This window comes from Tubulanus polymorphus, chromosome 9 (genome assembly GCF_964204645.1).
Source record: "Tubulanus polymorphus chromosome 9, tnTubPoly1.2, whole genome shotgun sequence".
In the NCBI taxonomy this organism is placed as follows: domain Eukaryota; kingdom Metazoa; phylum Nemertea; class Palaeonemertea; order Tubulaniformes; family Tubulanidae; genus Tubulanus; species Tubulanus polymorphus.
Window position 1 is genome coordinate 13,978,505 of NC_134033.1, and position 22,398 is coordinate 14,000,902.

Below are 22,398 nucleotides of genomic sequence, written 5' to 3' on the forward strand. Positions count from 1 at the left end.
GTTTACTTTGTTTTCTCGAATTTTCATCTCGTCGACGCCGAACGTATCGAATTATATCACCTTTAATGTTTTCTTTTTTTTAATATCGAACACGTGCGTTTTGTGTCGATTCGATTCTGCAGACGCTTCGGGCTTTCGTTTGTCGCCGCCGATGAAATTCTAGCCGTATTCATATAATTATTCCGATTCGGAGAGCGTGCCATAGAGAGGCAGATAGAGAAAGAAGAACTTTCCCGAAATCCATTAACGGTCGGCTTTTTTTCTCTTATCATAATTGAAAAAAAGAATTTCGTAGTTTGATAACATAATCACGTATCTAGATGATATTTTTAAGTAGGGCCTAACGGGCGTTGCTTCGTCAACAGACATTTTATCATCCAACATGATATCTGTAATGAAATAGACATAGACATACAAGACATATTTTGCTTCTCCCATTAGCGAAAAAGCATCACAACTTCGATGACATACATGTGCATATATTTATATCATACAGTAAACCTCGTCTTACTCGGCAATGGCCAACTCGTACTTTTATAGCCAACTCGTACTCGACAGGACAAACGAGGAACTGACATTTTCTGACTGCCTAACGTGTTTTCCTATCATTAAATTGGACCGATTTGTCCGATCCCAAGGCGATGTTGACCGTATTTGTGGCCCTACCGAGTGTTGCCGTGCTTTCGACGGGGCCGGTTCCATTATAGGCGAACCTTAAGTCCAAAAATGACCTTAGATCATGAAACTAGTCTTAGGTTGTTATAGATTGGCTAAACTATTGATGACTTCAGTCTGGTCTTAAGTCAACCATGAACGAGGAACCGGTATCCTGGACCCAGTTCCACGGTTCTGAGTTATATTTGACTCCAGTGTTAAAACATCGAAAATGAACTGATTTTAACTCCATGAGTTATCTCTAATTGATAACTGTGGAACCGGGTCCGGATGTATCTTATTCATTATGAGTTGATGATATTTGTAATAAAGCGGCCACAGACACACGAGTATCAGTATATACAGTTGTTGAGAGCCTCGAGTCTCCTCAATCCGGAATAAACATCGCTGGCCCCTTCATCAATCTCATCACCCGTCACCCATTCAGGAGCCTATTGATATTCAGGATCGATCAACGGCAAATAAAACCAGTGATTGCTTATTAGAAAAAGGATCACAAATGTATTATGCGCGGGTATCGGCTAATACCCGGCGAAATCAATCAGAATCGATCTAAACAACGGCTCACGTCGTTCGAGCAGAAACTGCTAGACGACGCGCCACGCACGCCGCCGATGTGTCTATTTCCAAGGCAAGTCGACAATTTACAAGAGATACGTGACAAGAGATTCTTTCTAATGAAATGCTTGTACTTGACGTTAATTGAATATCAATTGATAGCACAGACGACGGCTAAATGGTGGCTGTCATTACAGAACGGGCTTAACGGGAGAATATGTGTTTTTGTCATCAACAAACGCCTTGACGTTTTCATCATGACGGCTTGACAACGGATAGCCCAGACTGCCAAATACAGACACGTCGGACTTAACGTTTCCGAAGCCTCGTCTATATACATCAAACCACCTAGATTCCGGTAATTCTGGTGTTCTGAGACGGAAGAAGCTCTCGTTAAAAAAAAAAGGTGACAACCATCTTATATCAATCCACCGCTCATGATTCAAGGATCTACTTGCAACGTCTCTATGGGTGCCTATAATTTACATCCTCTGAAATTGATATTTGATCGAACCGTTGGGATTTCGATACGAGGCCCATCCAAAAACGACTCCGGGATAATTCATAACATCTGCGCGTACAAGCGCATTTAACCACAATTCACATTATCATATGCATAATCGCATATACACAAATAATGCGTTCGTTCATTAGCAGGAAATCCCAAGACATTCCTCTGTATTCACTCGGAGCATTCAAAACACCATAATCACCATTAACAACATCGCCAGTATAAAGTGCCACTGGCGCAATACCTTCTCTCTCCCTCTCTCTCGTTCTCTACAGAGCCGTCCACACTGATTGCGTTGTGTAGAGCATTTGAGAAAAGATGGCCCCTTCCATACGCTCTCTTATCACATCCCTTTAATCGCTGCCTTCAGCGTCATATAATCGATTATCCCAAGAGAGTTAATTGTTAATGAATCAATCACTCGATAATCTTGTGATGTCATAGGGGGATTTGGAGGAACGGCACTTGTTCCTGGAAGTGTAATGTAGGACAGATAAAATCTGTTGAAGGATGCCTGATGATAGATTGGCATTTTTCTTAATCGTGAGCACGTTATGCAAACCGAACTCAACCGAATAAATATCAGCACTTTATAAAGATTATAAAGTGCTGTTCGATGTATTTTGGTCTGGTCTTTACCGACCTGAAGTTCATTGGCGTAAGGCATAATTGTATTCCTTAAAAACCCCACTCGTTATTAAAGTTAGAAAAACTCGTTAGGATATATATATTTCACTTGCCAAACTTGCCAACCTCATTCATCACAACATCCGGATGACATTTTTTTCTTGCTGGTCTATGGAAGCGCTGGAGAGAGTACGGGTTTTGAATATCAACTCAGATGTATTGTAATGCATCAACAGATCTGTAAATCAATTATCGCAATGGCTGGTTACATTTCTGATTATCATGTTTCGTGTATACCTGGTGGTGCGGTTTCATCATGAACCTATTCCATTATCAGGTCGAGCACCGCAGTGTCTGTGGACCTGAACGACCATCCCGTAGACATCGAGACGTCCGACGACGCATTAAGAATGCTGCGCGTATATTCTCCTATGACACGAGGGCGTCACATACTCTCATCGCATCCAATATCATAAACGCCGGTATTTAAAGCATCCCCGTATGACCCGCCGCGTGCTGATATAAAGCTCCACCGCATTCTCGTTCAATCATATTGTCTGTAATGTAAATATCAGAAGGTCTCATAACGAGGCAGGTGCTGATGTCTTCATAACGAAGAACAGCGTGGTGCAGTAATTAAACTTCCGCTTCTGACAGCTTCTTAGATATTTCTGACGACCTGCCAGTGACGCCGGGAGAAATATAGAATCTGATCAATGATTTAAATCGGGTTTATTGGGACTGATAAAGTACGTAGTCGGTTTTTTCCTTTTAAAAAGTAAGATATGAACAATACAGCAGGCCGTCGTGTCTCTCTTCTCAACAGTAAAATAACCATTAGTAAATCGAATTGGGACCACGAGTTTGAGCAGTAGAGGAATCTGTAGTAGGTTGGCAAGTTTTTTGGAAATGAAATATAGATTTTACCGATTTATACAAATTTTAAAAACGATTACAATTTTGAAAGAATACAGATATTGTAGTCTTACTCCAATAAGGCTACGATTGGTTAAGTTTGGATCAGTAATATTCAGCAGCACTTAATACTCATATCTTATTCGGCTGAGTTCGGGTTCGCAAGATGTGTTCGAATTAAATGCCAATCTATGTGACATATCCAATCTATATCACGTAGATGCTACATGTTCTACATTGGGGACTCGAGTGCATATTGGCTTTACATGTAACTGAAACCGATGGTCAATTGGGTATTTGACAAGAAAAGAAAACAGATAAACGATATCAAAGAATAAAAAAGCTAGAATATACAACGATAATATCAGATGTGTAAAGATCCAATTCCGTATTATCAAATAAAATCCGCCGAATTGCTCATGACTACCGTGGTCCCGGCGGATTAATCTCTGGTCGGTTTCGATTATGCAAATACTCCGCATTGGTGAGCAGCTAGAATTGATTAAACACGAAATTCGTTTATATCATTCGACAGTATAACGTATGGTTTTGTTATGTCATTATCTAGTTTACGTGGGACTGTTTTTATCAGGAGATTTGGAATCGTATGATACCCTGCCAGTGTTGTACGTTGCTCGATCTCCTCCTGGGGGCGGTTCCATAGTCAGGTCCTAGACTTAAGACCAGTCTAAGACCATCTTAGTTCTATATAGCCAATCTAACAACTTAAGACTAGTAGTAAGATTTAAAAGGCTAAGTTTGGACCACCCGAGATGACCCCTTAATCTGCCCCTGCGGTTTCATCAATGCTTATCTCCTCTTGTTCATGAACGACATAAGATTTTGTGGTCGAGAGACTTAGGCGAGAAACAGTATATTCCGCAGTTTACGGCGCAACTGGTGTCGTCGTTGTCGGCGTATTTTTAATCGAACAATATCGGATAGACAACATTTGACATCGTTAGTCGCTCGTCGCGCTTCGGTTTCGTGTCATGTTGTCGTAAAACGTATCAGAATTGATGATGTCATTATCGTACGATTCATTACAACCCGGCGGCTAGTAGCGTGTCTATCACAACCCCGCGCCGGTGAGCGCGTTCATCAACCCACCGACAAATCATTGTCAATCGTCTCTGTGTGGGTCGCCGTAATCTAACGTATTTCATTGTGTCCTGTCGTTTGAGGTTAACATCCTATGAGATTAGATGATGTATGTACCTAGTACGCGGTATAGTTGTATATCGATCGTTTGGGACTCCCGCGCGTTCGGTTAGTTGTACATGAGTCTAATAGATGAACTCTCCTCCGGATCTAGAAAAGCGACATTATTTTTGTATTTGACTAATTGTGTATTGCTCTTGGCCTGTAACCTATGCCTCTGATCTATAGAAATTGACGTAATATTTGTAAGAAACAAGAAGGGTGACACATTCTCTCCCTGTCTGACACCTATCTTGCAACTAAAGAAACCCGAATGTTCATTACCATTAAAGACGCAAGATTTCGCGATACTATACATACTCCAGATAACTGTAAATACATTTCCACCCACATTATTTTTCATACGCTCAAACCATAGTTCAGAATGGGGAACTGTATCGAATACTTTTTTTAGTAATCAACAAAGCAACAATATAACTATTTTTGTAGGCAGTTACGATGCCAACAAGTGCTTTCAGTGTGAAAATACAGTCCGTGGTAAAATATTTACACCCAAACCCAGCCAGATTTTCATTTATTAACCGCACGCTTTGGGAATACTCATTTAAACGTGCGTCATGTAAATTCAGAGTTGAGAACATGATAACAGACAATAGACCTATTGTAGCCACGTGCTTTTATCACGTGACTGACACCATATTGAGAGATTCCCGAAATTTCTGAATGCCCCCCTGCAATAAATAAACTGTCAATCACAGTCAATCGGTCTAGAAGGTGTTATACATCAATATCCTATGATGATATACGCGTATAGCTCATTTTGGCCAATGTAATAAAATTATGATTGGTATGTTCTGATTTTTGGCTTGACTAAACGGGTCATGTGCCCGCAAGCATAAACATGACTTGACCCCCTAAAATAGGCCCAGTCGGGCCAAAATAAGTGAAATTTATAAGCCTTAACTTCCATTCATTAATGACCCATTTTATGAAATTGACGTCAGAATCAGGCTCAAAATCAGGAACACTTCAGGACTTCACGCGAGTGTGCTCTACAATAATCGGTTCATACGACGCAGAATGACGACAATTTCATCTCGTTCGTGATAATATTGTGTAAATTTCGAACGAGTCGCTGAACCGGCAGTCGTTTGTTTACCGACTATGATTACATTTCGTAACCAGCTACCGTTTTTTACGCGACGCCAGTCCGTATCGGAATAAATTGCCGGATCGTGTTGAAAATTACTGATCAAGCTAAAAGACAGACGACAGACGGCTGGGAATGGAACGTCGCTGCTGTATGGATGCTTTATCAAAGTGATAGCCCGATTCGCGCACTCGAGGATGTCATTAGAAGGAGATCGAATCATCTGGGCCAGTTTTATTGTCACGCGTTCCAACCTCAGAGACACACAGTTTTATGACCGACCCCACGAAATCAGGTCTAATCACGACGCAGTTATTTTTAGGAATGAATCCCTAACTACCATACACTAAAATAGTGACTTCAATTGGAGACAATATGAATTAATAAATGTGCTTCTTGTTCCGCGCATTCAGTTGGTTCCAAAGATTCCATCTTAAAAGATCGGTGATATGATGTGTAGGAATAAGACTGAGACTAGGCCTCCTAAAATGTCTAAAATCTACGGTTTGAAGTTCATTCTTTAATTATAAATTCTCGGGTCTAGACTCTGTTAAAATCGAGGAATAATAAAAGTATCGAACGTCTCTAGCGATCTGGGCTGCATATTTATAACTGTAATCAAGACTATTTTCGGTCTCCTGATTCCTGGGGATACGCAGTCTTTGAGCAGACCCTTCTAGCGTCGTGGACTACGAAATTGGATACTTTAGGCCAAACAACGTTCTGACCGCTTTTTACTTCTGTTTCTGTCATCAACCTCTTCGGCACGGGATTTCCGATAATCGTGCCTCGCGTCTCATGGCTACTCCCACACAATTAACAAACAAACAAAATGAAGGAAGACACTACAAGCTTTTTTGACACGCATTTAACCCAATCCAGCGGCGGCGGGGGCAGAGATGAAGGCATTGATTGAAGGGAGGTCATTCAACGCATGGACGCGAAAAACGATTCTAGTCGATGTTTGGATTAATTACTCCAAAGGTCGATAATGCGCAGACGGGTTTAGAATACACGCGAAATGAAAATGGCCGCCGTCGTTCCTGAGGAAATGCGAAGGCTGCCCTGTGAGGGCCTAGTGAAAAAATTGATCCCATTGTCTTAGGTACTGAAAAAACGTAACAAGAATATACTATGGTCAAAAGTTCTTTCGCTCCAGACCCCTGCGGTCAAACACGATGATTAAGAACCCACAGGAACTAATTCAACTGTCTTTTGTGAAATCATGAACTCTACCACGGTTTGAAAACGTTTTGAGTCCATGAACAAATCTCACCCTAGCGACATAGCCATTTTACTACTTTTTTAACCAGTGCATGCTATATCTTTTCTCATTAATTATATCCATTGCCTGATGAAAATAGTCTACTGGCGTGTTCCATGTAACCAGGCAGTTAGACGTCTTTTATACAGACAGGAAGTCGAATATGCCGACTTCCGTCGTGTGCGAACTCCATCTAATGATGTCCCCTGTCTGTAGAGACTGGCGTTGCTAGCCAACCCATCCACCAACCTCTCACACCGTTGACATTCGGGCCACACACGAATATTTCGTGTTTTAAGCGCCGCCAGACGCCTTGAGCTGGGTAGTAATAATTATGGTCGATTTAATGAACGGTTTTTATTTGCTATGATATCGTGTTCTGAACATTCATGTCGTTTGGCGTAAAAAATCACGACCGTTAATTACGAAATATGATTCATCAACTGGTTGCTGCCGCTGCGGTCGCGCGGTGTTTACGAGTGTTTGTTTGTCGGCGCGAGATTTTTTTTCTCAAGGCCGTTGCGTCTGTGAAGTGTTTGGTCGTCGGTAGACAGCTTGTCGCGTTAAGAAATAAGGCTTCGATTCCTGGAGATTATTTTGGCTCAAATTCAGTCCACAATAAAAAGGAACGGTAAAATCATCGACCAGAGTTCATGTTTAAAAGTCGATGACACACAGGCGATTTGGTCAACGTTCCCATGTTGCATCATTAGTTGAGGTCGATATTTCTGAGCTTGTTATTGGGATAGACTCATGTTCAGTAACTGCGCTCCCAGGTGACAAAGTTTGTACTCGGAATAACCAGGCAAACCTATACGGAAATGAACCGAGAGTTCAACTGAGGAATCATTAGCCGTAATTTGCCGCGAACGACTTCCTTGCTAAATTATCACCCGTTTAATATCTATAATTATATAAAGTTAATACTCGTTATACTTTAGGGGTTACTAAGTAAGTACCTACATTTACCGGGTCGTTAGTAACGAATCGCGGTAGGGAAGTGTTTATCCCTACCGCGGGACGGGAGTGTATGGCCCCGCCATTTGACAACGCGCGCACCACCTACAGAGAGACCCCTAATCAACTGCTGGAGTCAGACGCCGCGATTTACCTCTGTATCAGACGCTTGACATTTAATAAGTCAAGCGATGCTGTGATGATGTCATCGTAGATCGCGAGCTATTTAATAAGTCCGCGCACCTCGATAATTATCATATAAGCGCAGACGTGGAGAGAGTCTCGTCGCAAAAACAGCGTGTTCATTTTTATTAATTGGCTGGCACTTACAATACCGCTCGGCATGCCTCCATCGGGAGCTGCGTAGAGAGCGTGATCTGACTTCTTACTCTCCGCCAGACGGTTAATTGGTCGTCGTTGCTGCAGCTTGAGCGAATTTTACTCCGTTCGGCGCCGATGCTATTAACGCGTACAAGAGCGTCTCCGCGTCCGAAACCGCGGCGGCCGCTACGTTGAGAATGACGACCTCGAGAGTAATAGTCGTAAGATCGCGACCCAAGTGGCCTACTTTAATATATAGACTCGTGAATTATCAATGAAGCGAAGATTTATTGATACATATAAAAGAAGATTGCTCATCGGGTATAAAGGTGCCGTATACGTATGCGGATTGTGTGTACCACCGATCAAATCGTGTTTGCTTTTCGGTTACGCTGTCGTTTTCATATTTGCTAGCTGTTCATTAGCGTAACCAGTCTGTAACACGTATCGAATTACGGGCACCAGTCAATCGGAAATAACGGATAATTTCATCCGGCTGAAAGCACGCTCGGCGCGAGCAATCCGACGTTTTACAAGCACCCGGCGAGTTATCAGTACCTCGATCGAATCGGCGCAAAGAGTTGCGCCGTTGTCGATTCCAAAACTGTATTTTTTTCTTGACGAAGGAACAGGGACGGGCGAGGTTTCGCCGGGTAACGCGAGAACGGGCAACAGTCAATTTGTTAACGGAAATACGAACCGGGCGAACATAATTGAACGAGTCAGATTTCTGTGACGTCGATCGTCGTCGTCATGTGCAGACGATCCTTCACATTTCCCTTTCCATTGACCTCAAAATGTAGTTGGCACCTGGAACAACCCTCGTTAACAATGGACTCAAAAAACTAGTAAAACCCGTTCTAGATCTAAACAGAAGTTGAGACCCTGTTACTGCAATTCAAGATGGCTACCTACTAAACTAACTAGTATGAAATCATCAAATTACCTCATAGTTTTAGATTGTATCATGACTTTTTTGTACGGGGAGGAAATGCGAAAATTAACTGAATTCGCCTGGGACCTATAACTACTAATTTCAATAAATTGATTGGCCACTGAATTATTCATTTTTCATTCATGACACGAGACACGAAAACGATCCACACAGAATATGAAATGTTTTCAAGCGTGGAAAATAAAATTATGTGTCATTTTAAATCGCGTGGATAAGATCGCCGTGTATGATCGCCCGTTATACCTGGTCGGGTATAAATAATCATCAAACTATCGAACTACGGTTTTCAGTATTACATGTAACCACAAATTTATATCTGGGATGAGACCCGGGAACTTGAAATCTAACCAATTGCATCCGCAACCGCGGTATGCCTCGGTTGAGTTGGGACATTTACGCAACGTTTCACTAAGTTCAAATTCTATCGAATGTCAAGCGTTCATTCCCTATCGCAGTCACCAAACCTAGATTACGTCATAATGCGCCTATCGCGTAGTATAAACGTTGGCATGGTAACGACGTCGTCCGTTGATATAGCATCGCGCGCGGGTTAGACCGTCAAAAATATCATTAATTAATTCCACCCGGGGCTTAAGAACAAATTAATTTATATATCAACACGTCATTGTTAGTCGCACCGGCGGCGACGGCGAAAAGGGAATATCATTTATTTATAGGTGTTTAGATCCGAGCCAGAATTCCGAGAGAATCTGAACGGCGTCGAAAACAAAATCACAACCAAGGAGATAAATAACAGTTAGAGGTAGATTTCATCTTTTTATTCTAACGAGTTGAATAGAACGAAGTTTTTGAGTAATTCAGTTCGCTTTATCAGTCGTCCATTTAATCGGCTCGGATGCTTTACCAGGTTTTCATTTTCAGTCAGAGTTAATTCTAGATAGTTTCTTTAAAAGAAAATGGCAGAATACTGAAATAGAATGTATGCTCCAAACAAAAATAGTCACTATTAACAAGAAAACTAACTGGAAAGCTTATTAGCGCCTATAAATAGAAAATATATGCAGTAGGTTAAAAACCACTACGTACAGAATTAAAAAGATTAAAATTGAATGCTATTTATCAAGAATTGAAATCAATAAAGATCATCGTCAGATAAATAAATTCGTTTTTAATCTTTTTAATTTTGTACATAGCGGGCTTTGAACTTATCATCTGTTCTCCACGTCAGATACCAATATATACATTGCTTGATATTGTCGACAATGAAATGAATGATATAACATATATGAAGGATCAATATACATGTAGTTAATATGCGCCATTATCGAATGTTTGATTGAAAGAATGATCTGGCTCGCTGGGATTCGAACCTGATGACGACGCGTTAGCGAGCAGGTGCGCACAAGATGGCCGACCCAATCAGATTTCCGGTCGCAGCCGGCTATATTTACCGTCGACAGTCAATATCGATATTAGACCTTTCCTAGAAATACAAACCGAACGAAAACAAGAAATAACATTAGTTTAACGACGAATTTGTCTCGCCCAATTTCAATAAACAAACGCGGTAACGTTACTCCATCACGACGTACACGTCGCTCAGCGTCACGTTTAGTAAAAAAACCCTGGCAACTTGTTTGAGTTTGCATTAACGCGTAGTACGAATACATTAAACCGCGTTTCGTCGACACCGACCAAATTCAATTAACGTTAAAAGCTATAAACGACTCGTTTTCCCATTGGTTTGACAATTCGACGAGCAAACGAGGGAATTATATGGAAAACATGGGACGAATTCGTCAAATAATCAGAACCGCTCGTCGAAAACACGATCCAGTTTGCGTGATTGGTATTACGTGGAAAACGTTTAATTCGACAAATGTCGTCTGTCGAATTGACGATTAACGAAATCAGTGTTCATAAAAACAAAAACCTACAGTAGACCCCGGATTATTCGGTAGCGTAGGGCCTGTTAATATTCAACCCCGGGTTGTTGAATACCGAGGAGTTCATGATCAGAACATAAGAAACAAAACGTTGGTGAAATTCACTGACATAGATTTTAAATTGACGACCAGTACAACTCACAGAAGCTACTACAATATTGGTGCAGAACTCGGGGTAGAATATTGTACCACTCTAATCATATTGGCTATATCTACATTTACATGTTTTTCATAAACTTTGACTCAAGTATTTGACACCAGCTCGGGCTATAGAATTTGACCTAAACCTAACCGAGTAATAGACGGTGTCTACAGAATTTCTCACTCGAAGCAGCATTCTAACTCCAGCCCAATTTTAAATCAAAGACTCGGGCATAATTCTTCTTAGGACGCGAAACGCATTGATAACGCGTACGACTAACGGGGATTCGCCGATTCCCTGTGGATGTTCTCGAGTCTCCACGTGACCCCTGGATCTCTGAGAACGATCGATGACATATTGTCGTCGACTAAGCAGCAGTCGAATGATGGATATCAGTCTCAGACAGCCGGCGCATCATGAGTCAAACAAAAACGGATTCACCCCGGTTTATGGGTCTAATGCTACGCCGTCGTATCTCCGGACATCGGACCGCTGTAGTTTCCATTAAATCCTCGCCAACTTAAAGCCATCGATCAACATTATTGTCTACTGCGACCCACTCGCCTTATCCGGAGTCGCCTAACGAGTAATGAAGTTCTTCCCTTTTCAAAAGCGGTCGTGTTAAACCAGACGAAACGGCAGGAATACCACGTGGTCTACTAACTGAAATTGAACGATAATGGGTAATTTTGTAAACCGCGATAGAAATTAATAATCAGTTCATTTCTATAACTACTGGGTATCTATGTATGGTTAGCTTGATCATGATTTTAAAGAAGTTATCTAAGGGTAGATAGGCGGCCGACCGGGTCAGTTCTAAAGCTCAGCAGAAATGAGACCCAACTTATCTTTTTTTAGCCTTATGGAGACGCTTAAACCTTCGGAGAGTAATTTATATCAGGGTCTAATTGCACAGACAGTCATAACTTAAATCCAAATATTTCATTACGTAATAAGACTGGACTTGATGTTAGCCTGATTATAATCCAAAATAGATTGGTCTTAAATCTAAGCACTGGTTACGTTACTCGATCGAAGGTGACGTAGGGTTATCTATTCGCTAATTCTGTACAAGTCATCTACGGAGTTACGCGCCAGTCAAACACGTCGCGAAGACAATACGCCCCTCCTACTAGTGTTCATAATCTTAACAATTCAGCTTAACAGAAAACAACATGTTTCGACCGATTGGGGCATAACTACACGCGCTAATCGAGCGAAGAACAATGGAATACGAATATAGTAGATAGTAACTCGTTGAGAATCGGTCGCATCGATGAGGGGACTAACGACATGATCGAAACAACATATTGCACAAAAACGAGTTCAACTAAAACGGATTCACCACATAAGTTACATACAGAGTGAGAGAGAGAGAGGTACGCACAAATGACGTCTACAGAGGGCGGTTTTTAATCTTGAAATGAATGTGGAATTTCCAATATTATGCACATTTTCAGTGTGTCTACCCACCGGGAACACAGGGTTCTACCAGCAGAGTTTTACTGCTAAATCGATCGATTATCAAAAAGACGTTGAAAATTCAAATCAATTTTCAATCTTCATCACGGAAGATGATATCGTATGAAACTGCTAAGCATGAGTTTCAGAGAGGTTTGAAGTTATTGTCCTTAATCAAGTCTTTTAAACTGTAACATAATTTCTTTTTTCGAGACGGTGGTAGAGTCTAATAGAATGGTCAATGTACCATTTGGGTGTATGCGCAGCATGATAAATGCATTATCTTTGGCGTGACCATTACCTGTGGCAGAGGAGCAGACGAATCTGTGTGTGACGTGTTATTTCAGAAGTAGACATGCTTCGGGGTCTAAACAAGACAATCCGTAGATAAAGCGTGACCAGTAAATGTATTTGTCATGGATACTGAAATAAAACTATCTTCGCGGACTCAAACTCGTTTTAGTGTCGCTGAATGATTGGAACAAGACAAATACGTTGAATGCGACTCTAAGATCAAATCCTATTGCAATTGGCTTCAGGGAAGAATTAAAACTCAACACAACCCTGTTTAACTGTCATTTCATTTCCGAATTTTTTTTAAATTCTAGGCGGCAACCAGAATAATAAACAGCGTCAACAGAATTCATGAATGAATGCACAAGAATACTACGAGATAAGTAAATCGAGGTGAGTTTTCTTGGGGAAAATAATGTCAAATTCTTCTGAAACCGTCTCAAAACCTGTGAGTTGTGTTTGATCTATATATGTTCAAGCCTATTGTCTCAGTCACACTGCTAACTTATCTGTCAATCATCGTGCCCACTTCAGGGTCAAACCATGGACTTTAAAACGAAACGTCCATGGTTTCGTTGAAGAGTCCATGGTCAGATATACTCTTACGAGTAAGGATTGAGTGCAAAACTTGTGTTTATTCTTTACAAAATATAAATATCTCTTAGATCTACGATCTTACCGACTTTCGACGTGCAAGTGGGGGTGATACAATGGGATACCGGCACAACCAGAGCGCAGCTGGGTCACTCGTAGTGAAAATCAGTTCATTTTCAATGGAATTTGAACTCGATATTTTGGCTTCCGAATGCGAAATATCAAACAAGTCATCGGGTTGATATAGGATTAGCTTTCTCACTCGACGTGTAGTATTGGGTTTCATTGAATTTTGATTTACTAATGAAAAAAGTAGATTCGAATTTAGTTGAGGTGTAGAAGAAATTGAAACGCTCAGTGCCACTAGCGATCCTGGCTGAATCATCGCTTCCCCTTGTAGCGTTGCCAGTATCCCATTGAGATGTCCTGGAACTTATTGACCTGGCCGGATTCTACCGTAGACTGTTTTTTTTTCTAGTTATTAGATTTATATCATGCATCGCCTGTATCGGGGAGCAGCCGAAATGAATATTGTTGTTATATAAACTGGATTATCAATGTCAGGCGAGCGCCGAATTTTGTACATAACTTCATCATAGGGGAATAGCATATATGAAACTCTATAATAAACAACAAAAACCTCATCTGAAATACTGAATATGACAGCCAGACTTGCCCTGGGGATGATTCTGAACCCAGTGTGCCGTTGTCGGTAATGGGAGACCGCGCACTAGAGCTAGGCAATCAGTGATGTACTAGGTGATCAGTTTGAAGTCAGACTTCCAAGTGTGAACCTAGCAATGCTACCTGTGGAAATTGAGGATGCACTCGGGTCACTGGCGTGAAGCCAGTCTTCCACGTGTAATAGGGAACTGACAACGTTACTGTGGCAATTGAGGGTACGCTAGGAGCGCTAGCGTGGAGCCAGTCTTCTACGTTTAATAGGGATCTGACAACGTTACTGTGGCAATTGAGGGTACGCTAGGAGCGCTTCTGCGAAATCAGTTATGCAGCGCTTGAAATCTAACCCAACAGATAGTCAATGTTGTTGGTCTAGTCGAATCTGAAGCCCAAATGAGAAGCGACATCGCAATCCCGTAAGTAACCGAAAATTCGTGTCCGGATAATTTGAAAATGAATTTATTCCTAAGGCGAGTCGTATTGTAATTTATACCTGGCGCTGGTCTCCTGGTGGTGATATATAATCGAATAAACCAAACTCGCGTGAGGGACGACCCGAATTCCTGAATTCACGGCGACGATAACAACCCAGCGGAGAACTACGTGCACTAGAGTCTAACTAACTCTTGTTCAGAGATTCTCGTTCGATGTAGTTTTCGTTGTATTTACGATTATTCGGGCCTAATTTTCTCGCGCGCCGCTGTGAATACTCGGTGTAGACGTAGTAATTTTTGCCGCTATCGTCTGCTCGACACTCGCTGATTGCGCATCGATGCTGCGAATAAGGCGCGCTATACCGGGCGGAAATTGACAAGGTGTAAATCGGCGGATTCAATAGTAAAGTTGATGATCTTTGATTCTCGGCTGAAAAGAAATCGTTCATAAAGCGATGATTAAAACGCGTCTATTGAATCATTGCGAATGTGAAGGTTTTAGTTGAGAACTTATTATGATTTCACTGATACGTTTGTCACCCGGAATGAGAAGTCCGCCATTATAGTGGATAATCACAATTTTACTGAATGGTTATAGTCGACGAGAATGAGAGGAAAGTATCTAATCATAAATTTACTGAATCGATGAAGAAATTGAAAATGAAAAAGGTCGTCGTTAAGAATTACTCATAATTTTGATAATTTTACTGGATCGTTGAAGTAACGTAGAATGAAAAGGTCGTCATTTTTATTTGCGACTGACAATTTCATAAAAATTCAGAAATATAAATTGTTACTGTGAAAGCTAAACCAGTCATTCTATTGGCCTTACATATTCTGTATCTACTATTAAACAGTCATCGTATCATATTGGAAAAGCAGAAATATTTCCATGTATGCTGTTTCTGGAAAAGAGACAATGCTCTTATGGGTATCGAATAACCCGTTCGAGAAACTTCGCGATGGAAACAATTTGCGCTGTTTTGGTCGCAAGGCGCGTATTGTCTTCCCCATCGGAACCACACAGCGCGTGCGGAACGGTTTCTAGACATTGGTCATCTCAGAAACTCGCATTTACACTCGCGTGTAAAGTTTTGATAATTTTCACCGGCGCTGCTATGACAACCGCTTTGTAATTGGATCCGCTGGACACGAAGGTGTTCGTCGCGGTCACGACTGTATCCTATTCAACACGGCGCGGCAAGACTAAGAGGGGATAATGACGTCATTCATTTGACGCGGTGACGGCAAAGCTCATTTTCGAAGTACTTCGAAACCTTTAAACTTCTAATGCGTCGTGTTCTGAAGACAGATAAACTACAGGTTCTAGATGTTACAGTTTAAGTTCAACGCACACGACGCTTATAGGAAAACACGGAAACAAGAGAGAGAAACATTTACAGTGTGCGGGCAACACCTTAAAGGCCGTCCCGTCGTGAGGGTAGATGAATAATCCAATAGGGTTAGTCTTGGGAACCAAGATCCAAGCATAACACTGTGCAAAGCGCCATCGAACACAGTCTTAAAAATCTGGATTAAGTACCAGGTGAATTTGTCACGTCTCTGAATGATGGCTACTATTTTTTTTCTCTATTTTCAGCGTGGATGTTATCAGAGTAATAGATTTAAAAAGTGCCTTTTTGCTGACGAGAAAATCCAGTGGTGAGTGCACAAACTTATAAACGTAGACCGGATGTAGCACCTTTTCGTGATAGTTCTGTTAATTGAAAATTGTAACCAGTTTAGGTCAGCTCTTAAAGCTTATCATTGTATTCAAGCTTTTGGATAGCTACACTTTAATTATGTATCAATGTTTCATGTGAGTGCCTTACACGGCAGTATTTCATTGAATAAGGCACTAAAATATGGTAAAAACCAATAATAAATGATGATATTTAATATTTAATGGATAGAATAGAAAAGAAATCCATTTGATGTTAAATTTTAACACGTTATTACAAAGAAATAGTAAAAGGAAAAACAAATCTAACAACATAAAAGGGTGGAGGCCCGTACTGAAAATCATTTGAATAATGAACAAAAACAGCCAACACCAAAAGCTCGTCTTGAGGAGGACTTTGTGAACTTATTGTTAGTCATACAACATTGAAACCTTATGTTGTTATCCGTATCATTTCTAATTTGTAGGTATTTATCACAATGGCGGCTCGTAGTTGTAAAACCTTCCTACTCGTGGTGCTCTTACTTAGTGGCCTTTTGAACGTGTTCGGTCGAAGCGTCCATCGTTCGTTGCGGAGCCGGCGTTCGAGCCGGACGGACTGGTCGGACGATGCGGCGGGTAGGAACAACGAGCTACAAGACGCCTTGGACGCGCTCGAACGTGAACAACGTCGCAAGTATGAGCCGACGCCGCCGGAAGGCTACGCCAGTCCGCTCGCCTACCTGTTCGGTAACGAACTAGCAGACGACCGATCATTGAGCGACGTCGATGACGACGAACCGGAACCCATGCGACAACAAGGCGACTACGACGCGGACTACGAAGCTACGGATACGGACCTCGGTTCTGATTTCAGCGATGACGACCTCATATCGTCGTTACCGATCGCCGAGGAGAATCTACGAGAGCGTCTAGGTCTAGATTACGACGGTTTTGAGCCGGACGAGGACGACTCCGACGAATTGAAAGTCGATCTGAAACCGGCTGATATGAGAGCGTTGGCAAAGCTCCTAGCGTCGAACGGCGATAACGATAACGACATCGAAGAGCAAAAATCGAAGAAAGATTTCGACCATCCGCTTTCCTTACAAAAACCAGTTTCGAAACGACTGAAAATGAGTGAAGTGAAAACACTGTTAGATGACGTAGAGGACATTTCTCACGATAACGTGAAAGGCGTCGAGGAAAATAAAATACAAGCAGGAAAGGACGAAAACGGCAATGACGTCATGATCAAATCGACCACCGTCAGCAAAGAGGAAATCAATAACGCTCTGTCTGGCGATGATGATGACGATGACGATGACGATAGTAGCGAAGATAAAGATAAAAGCGCCGGTGAAAAGGAGGAAACCGGTGACGATGACTCGTCTTCGAGCGCGTCTAACGAGGAGAAAGCCGTTACGAAAGAAGAGATTATCGAAGCGTTTATAAACGAGAATAAAGATGAAGCAGCCGACAACGAGAAGGAAATATCTCGTAAAAAACGACCAGTTAAAAGAGAAAATCGAGAGGTAACAATTCACAAAATTTCAGTTACCTGCATTTTGAAATGTTGCCGAAGGGTCCAGGGAGAAAATAGAAATATATTTTTGCAATTCGAGTATTATCCGTATTTAGTCTTTGGAGGTGGATGTTTGATTTGAAGAAATAATGAAAACTAACAGTTAGTAGATCGAAAATTTCACAGTGCGGTTGCGCCCCTATAATATTGCCTTTGTAAACAACAAAGCACCCTTTTTGGATGTGACAGGTCTTTCGAAACTGGCCCCATAAAACGGCTTGGGATTTGATTAACCCTCAGTGGTTGAGTACACTTAATATTACCTATAATTTTGGTCACCAAAGTGCCCTTTTTTGATGCGAAAAGTCCTTCATAATTGGCCTCTAGAGCCGCCCTTGAGACTAGTTTGTATGACTGTAATTTCTACAATAAAACATATTCTATACTATTCAGGTTAGTGTGGCCAAGGAAGACATCGAAAAGATGTTGTCGTTATTGGACACGTACGCCGTCGAAAGTAAACTGATCGCCAAAGAGAACGAGTATCTGGCGAACGCGTTGAATTCGGCGACTCTCGGTCAGATCGAACACACCGACGCCTACCTCGGCACGCAGTACAAATTCCTAGAAAAGGCCGTCGATGTCGAAGAAGCCTTACAGAACCTGAAAGAGGATTTATCCGAGGACGACGTAGCCACTGCAGCGGGTAAGCTGAACAACTGCTGAACACAATAGAATATAACATATATCTCTTATTGATTCAGCGGTAATTTTGTCGTGGTTTATCATCAAAAAACGGTGAAGCGCTGCTTCGGATCTCACGGATTAATGATTCATTACCCCCCAAACCTAGATATTCGATATCTCTCCTTTCAAACCGACGTCATCTTTACATTAGATGAAAACCGAATACTCGACTCAACTCTTTTTTTTCGTAATACGTATCGTTTTTCCGCATTTCGAAATTCAATATCGCAGTTTCTTAATCAGCAAAACAATGAACTGCATATCATGCCTTTCTCTTCGAATTGAAAAGAACAGTTTTAGAATTTATCTTCTCGCGCAAGAAATGCTTTCCCCTCAAATCATTTCTAACCGTTCATATATACGCATATATTCAAATAAACTTGAGCAAGTAAACAGCTTTTGTCCTATTTGTCATGAGATACTGAAAAGAAAGATATCGAATAACTGATTCGCTGAAATATGTTGTTTGTATGAAAGACGATAGGCTACTTGCGTTGTGGCATCGTTCAATTCAAGATTCTCATTCAGAAAATGACAAGCGAGTTCAAGGTGACCCCAGAGACACACATCCAGTTGAAAATGCAATAAATTTCACTCAGGAGTCTGTTGAAAATGATTTAATTCTGACTTTAAAATCAGTTGAAAATGCTCTAACTCTGAGTCAACCTGTGTCAACCTGTGTCATCTTCTCTTCACAGTTAACGAGGAGAATGACGATGATTTGGAAGATGCGATTGACGAGGAAATCCTAAACGAAGCCCTCGAAAAGCGCACGGCTTACTACAACCAACAACAAAGCGCTGCCAGTGAAGCAGACGAGACAGACGATAACGATGACGATGAGAACACGGGAGATGACGAGGAAGAAATCGCCGATAATTCGATTCTCTTCAATCGCAAAAATGACGACAATTCAGAGGAAAGTACGTATACAATGACGACGTGATGTATTTCTCAAGCCAAACAAGAGACTTAATGCAAAAACTTTTTGAAATAGAATACGCTACACCTTTAGCCATATTGGATCATGCACAATTTTTGACACTTAGGCTCAAAGAACTATACCTTGGTTCTCCTTATCGGTCGGGTCATTTTGTAAACCACAATAAGATTCGTAATCAGTTCATGTCTATACTAGCCGGGTCTGTTATTGTCAGCTTGGACATGATTCTTTTTAAAGTCATGTTCAGGGCAGATTGGCGACTGGGCGGGTCAACTTTTAAGCTCAGCAGGAAGGAAAAACAGGTGTCAATTTTTCAGCCTTAGAAGATAATAATTTTGCACGATTCGGGCAACCCATTTTACCCAAATCCTGCATTATCCAAAATTATAGTCGTTATGAATATGGAATAAGTGTAAATATCGTGCATTCATTTCATTTTTATCTACGTCACTATAAATTGAGGTGAAATGTGTGATTCTGTTTGTAGGTACGTGGTACGACAACCCGATACCAAGCGACTTCGTAATACCAGAGAAAGGATCCCCCGGTGAGTAAACTATATTCTATAGAATGTATGCAACATGCATTTTCTGTCGGAATTCGAAATCAAAAACATCCTTCGTTTCACAATCAGTTTGAATGATGCTGAATGAAATTTACGTATTTTTGGTACTATGTATTTCTATCAAAATTCGAAATAAGGAATTAAGTCATTATTTTCTAAAATCTATTAAACAAATGATAACCTCTTTTTTATGTATGTAGAATACAAAAGACTGAATCCGTTTCTGAGGGAGATTCTGGAAGGTTACGGACCGTCGTATCGAAAAGAAGCTGCCGTAAAGCGATCAGGCGAACTGATGGACGACGACGATAACATGTCAGACGAAATCATCGAATCAGCGGCGGAGGAGGAAGATCCCATCGCAGACGATGAAGAAACAACATCCGGTAAATATTCAACTGGACCATCAGTTCTGAGATGTTTCGACTCAGAGTAAGCCCCTTGAAAATTAACTCATAACCGGGAGAACTGGATCCTGAGTTCAGAGTTAACTCTAGGCCTGACTTATAACTGTAGAACTTGATCATGAGCCCAGAGTTAGCTCTTAACTCACGACTGTACAACTAGATCCTGAGTTCAGAGTAAACTCTTACTCACACCTGTGGAACTGGATCCTGAGTTTTCGGGTGCTGCATATTGTTTGGTCGCGTTTTAAGAAACACAGTAGAGTCGGTTTACGTACATTCTCGGCGCAGTCCTCGTATTTCGGGCCTGCTACGTGACTACCGGTAACTTTACCCGATACTCATTAACCAAAAACATATTTCTGTCCGTTAATAGAGCCTGGACGAGGCGACGAAGATTCCGAACGAGAAATTGCCAACACGCTCGAAGACCTGATTGACAGTATGAAGCCATGGCAACGACGCAAACTCGAAGGTGAAATCAACGAAATCATAGGTGAGTTTCGGCGAAAACGCGTCGCGTGACGTTATTTCCGCGATATTATCGATTAGCTGAGAACTGATTGTATAGGTATCGGATACTATACAGCGGGTAATTACCTAATCAAATCAAAACTTTTATTCATAGACACCCTTCTAGAAAAGATGGCTACTCCATGAATCGAACTAGAAGTCCTTCTATACCTGGTTGTTTTGTTTAACACACTGTCCTGAAATGAAGACTGCCTCCATAATGTGTCTTTTTGTGTAGCGGTTATCGATTACATGATATGTATTGCAATTATATGCCGTATCGATGGGAAAATGCAATATCCACTATCCCGCCAGATGGCGGGACGAGCACTGCTTCCTAATTCTGTTCATGTTTTGTAAATTTTTATATTTCATATTTTGTATTCAATCTTGCCTCCACGTACCATTCTTATGGTTGGAGTGAAATAAATATCTTATCTTATCTTATCTTAACATTGCAAAAATCAGTAAATTCTTTTATCAACTTTTAAGTGAATTTGTAAGCCGTTAGTCCAACAAATTATCCCAGGCTACACCAAATATTCAAGATAAAAGTTCATTCCCGATTTTTAATGAAAATGTAGAAGAAATTGCAAGCGACTGCTAGCGAACCTGGCGGATCCTAGCTTGCCATAAGTGGAAACCTCAATCACCACAGTAACGTTTGATATGGAGGCTCCCCATATCTCAGTCAACGATTAATAATAATGATGTTTTGTATTGTATGAACAGCTGAAGCTGATGCCTGTCCGGCCGTTGATGCTTTATCGAACCGTTGTTCGGATATCATGGAAAAATATGCAGTTGATTTAGACGATGAGGCGCAATCCGTCTGCGATCGCCATCGATTATGCTACAGTTGTGTAAGTATAAGAGTGATTATTCCGACTTGGCTCTAGATCCACGCGGTGTAGTAGCACTCCTATCTCTACTCGGTACCAGTCCTAGTCTCATCTCTTCATTCGTTCGATTACCCGGGGTTTATCACGTTTGGAAATGTGACTGAAATGTAGATTATGCAAATATCCGAAAGAAAGCATTTCTCTAATACAGCCGCATTGAACTCAATAAACTGTTATCACGCGGCATTAAATCTTCTGTCGGAAAGAGATGCACCATCCCGATATGAGAAACTGTTACTTCAACGGCATCTGATCAGATAAATTCTGATACCGTACATGCATAATCGCGAATATATAACACGGTTGTCGAGAACTTCAGTTCGCATGTTTATGGCTACCCTCATTCCCCGCCGACCTCGACCCACACCGACCATGCGTTGGTGGACAAGGCACCCGCAACGACGGCAAGCGAGGGTGGGTAATTAATTGAGCGAAGTCAAGTTTACATTAAAGCAACTCGTATCATCATGTATCGAATTGTTCATTTATTTGAGCAATGCACCCTCAACGATTTGCTTAATTCAGCATCCAT

At 41.3% G+C, this 22,398-nt stretch overlaps 1 protein-coding gene across 2 annotated transcripts in view; it reads left to right on the forward strand.

Annotated features, from left to right (window-relative positions):
* Positions 1-22,398, forward strand: part of LOC141911008 (uncharacterized) — a 38,876-nt gene that overhangs the window by 12,353 nt on the left and 4,125 nt on the right. The window contains exons 2-10 of one of the 2 annotated variants that reach the window (XM_074801945.1): positions 13,213-13,291; positions 16,208-16,269; positions 16,756-17,802; positions 18,246-18,498; positions 19,238-19,462; positions 19,970-20,029; positions 20,248-20,433; positions 20,828-20,947; positions 21,697-21,827. In XM_074801945.1, the coding sequence (XP_074658046.1) occupies positions 16,768-17,802; positions 18,246-18,498; positions 19,238-19,462; positions 19,970-20,029; positions 20,248-20,433; positions 20,828-20,947; positions 21,697-21,827 (2,010 nt within the window). In that variant the 5' untranslated portion in view covers positions 13,213-13,291; positions 16,208-16,269; positions 16,756-16,767. Of the gene's footprint in view, positions 1-13,212; positions 13,292-16,207; positions 16,270-16,755; positions 17,803-18,245; positions 18,499-19,237; positions 19,463-19,969; positions 20,030-20,247; positions 20,434-20,827; positions 20,948-21,079; positions 21,243-21,696; positions 21,828-22,398 lie in introns of those variants that run through there. The other variant, XM_074801946.1, reaches the window with a different exon arrangement.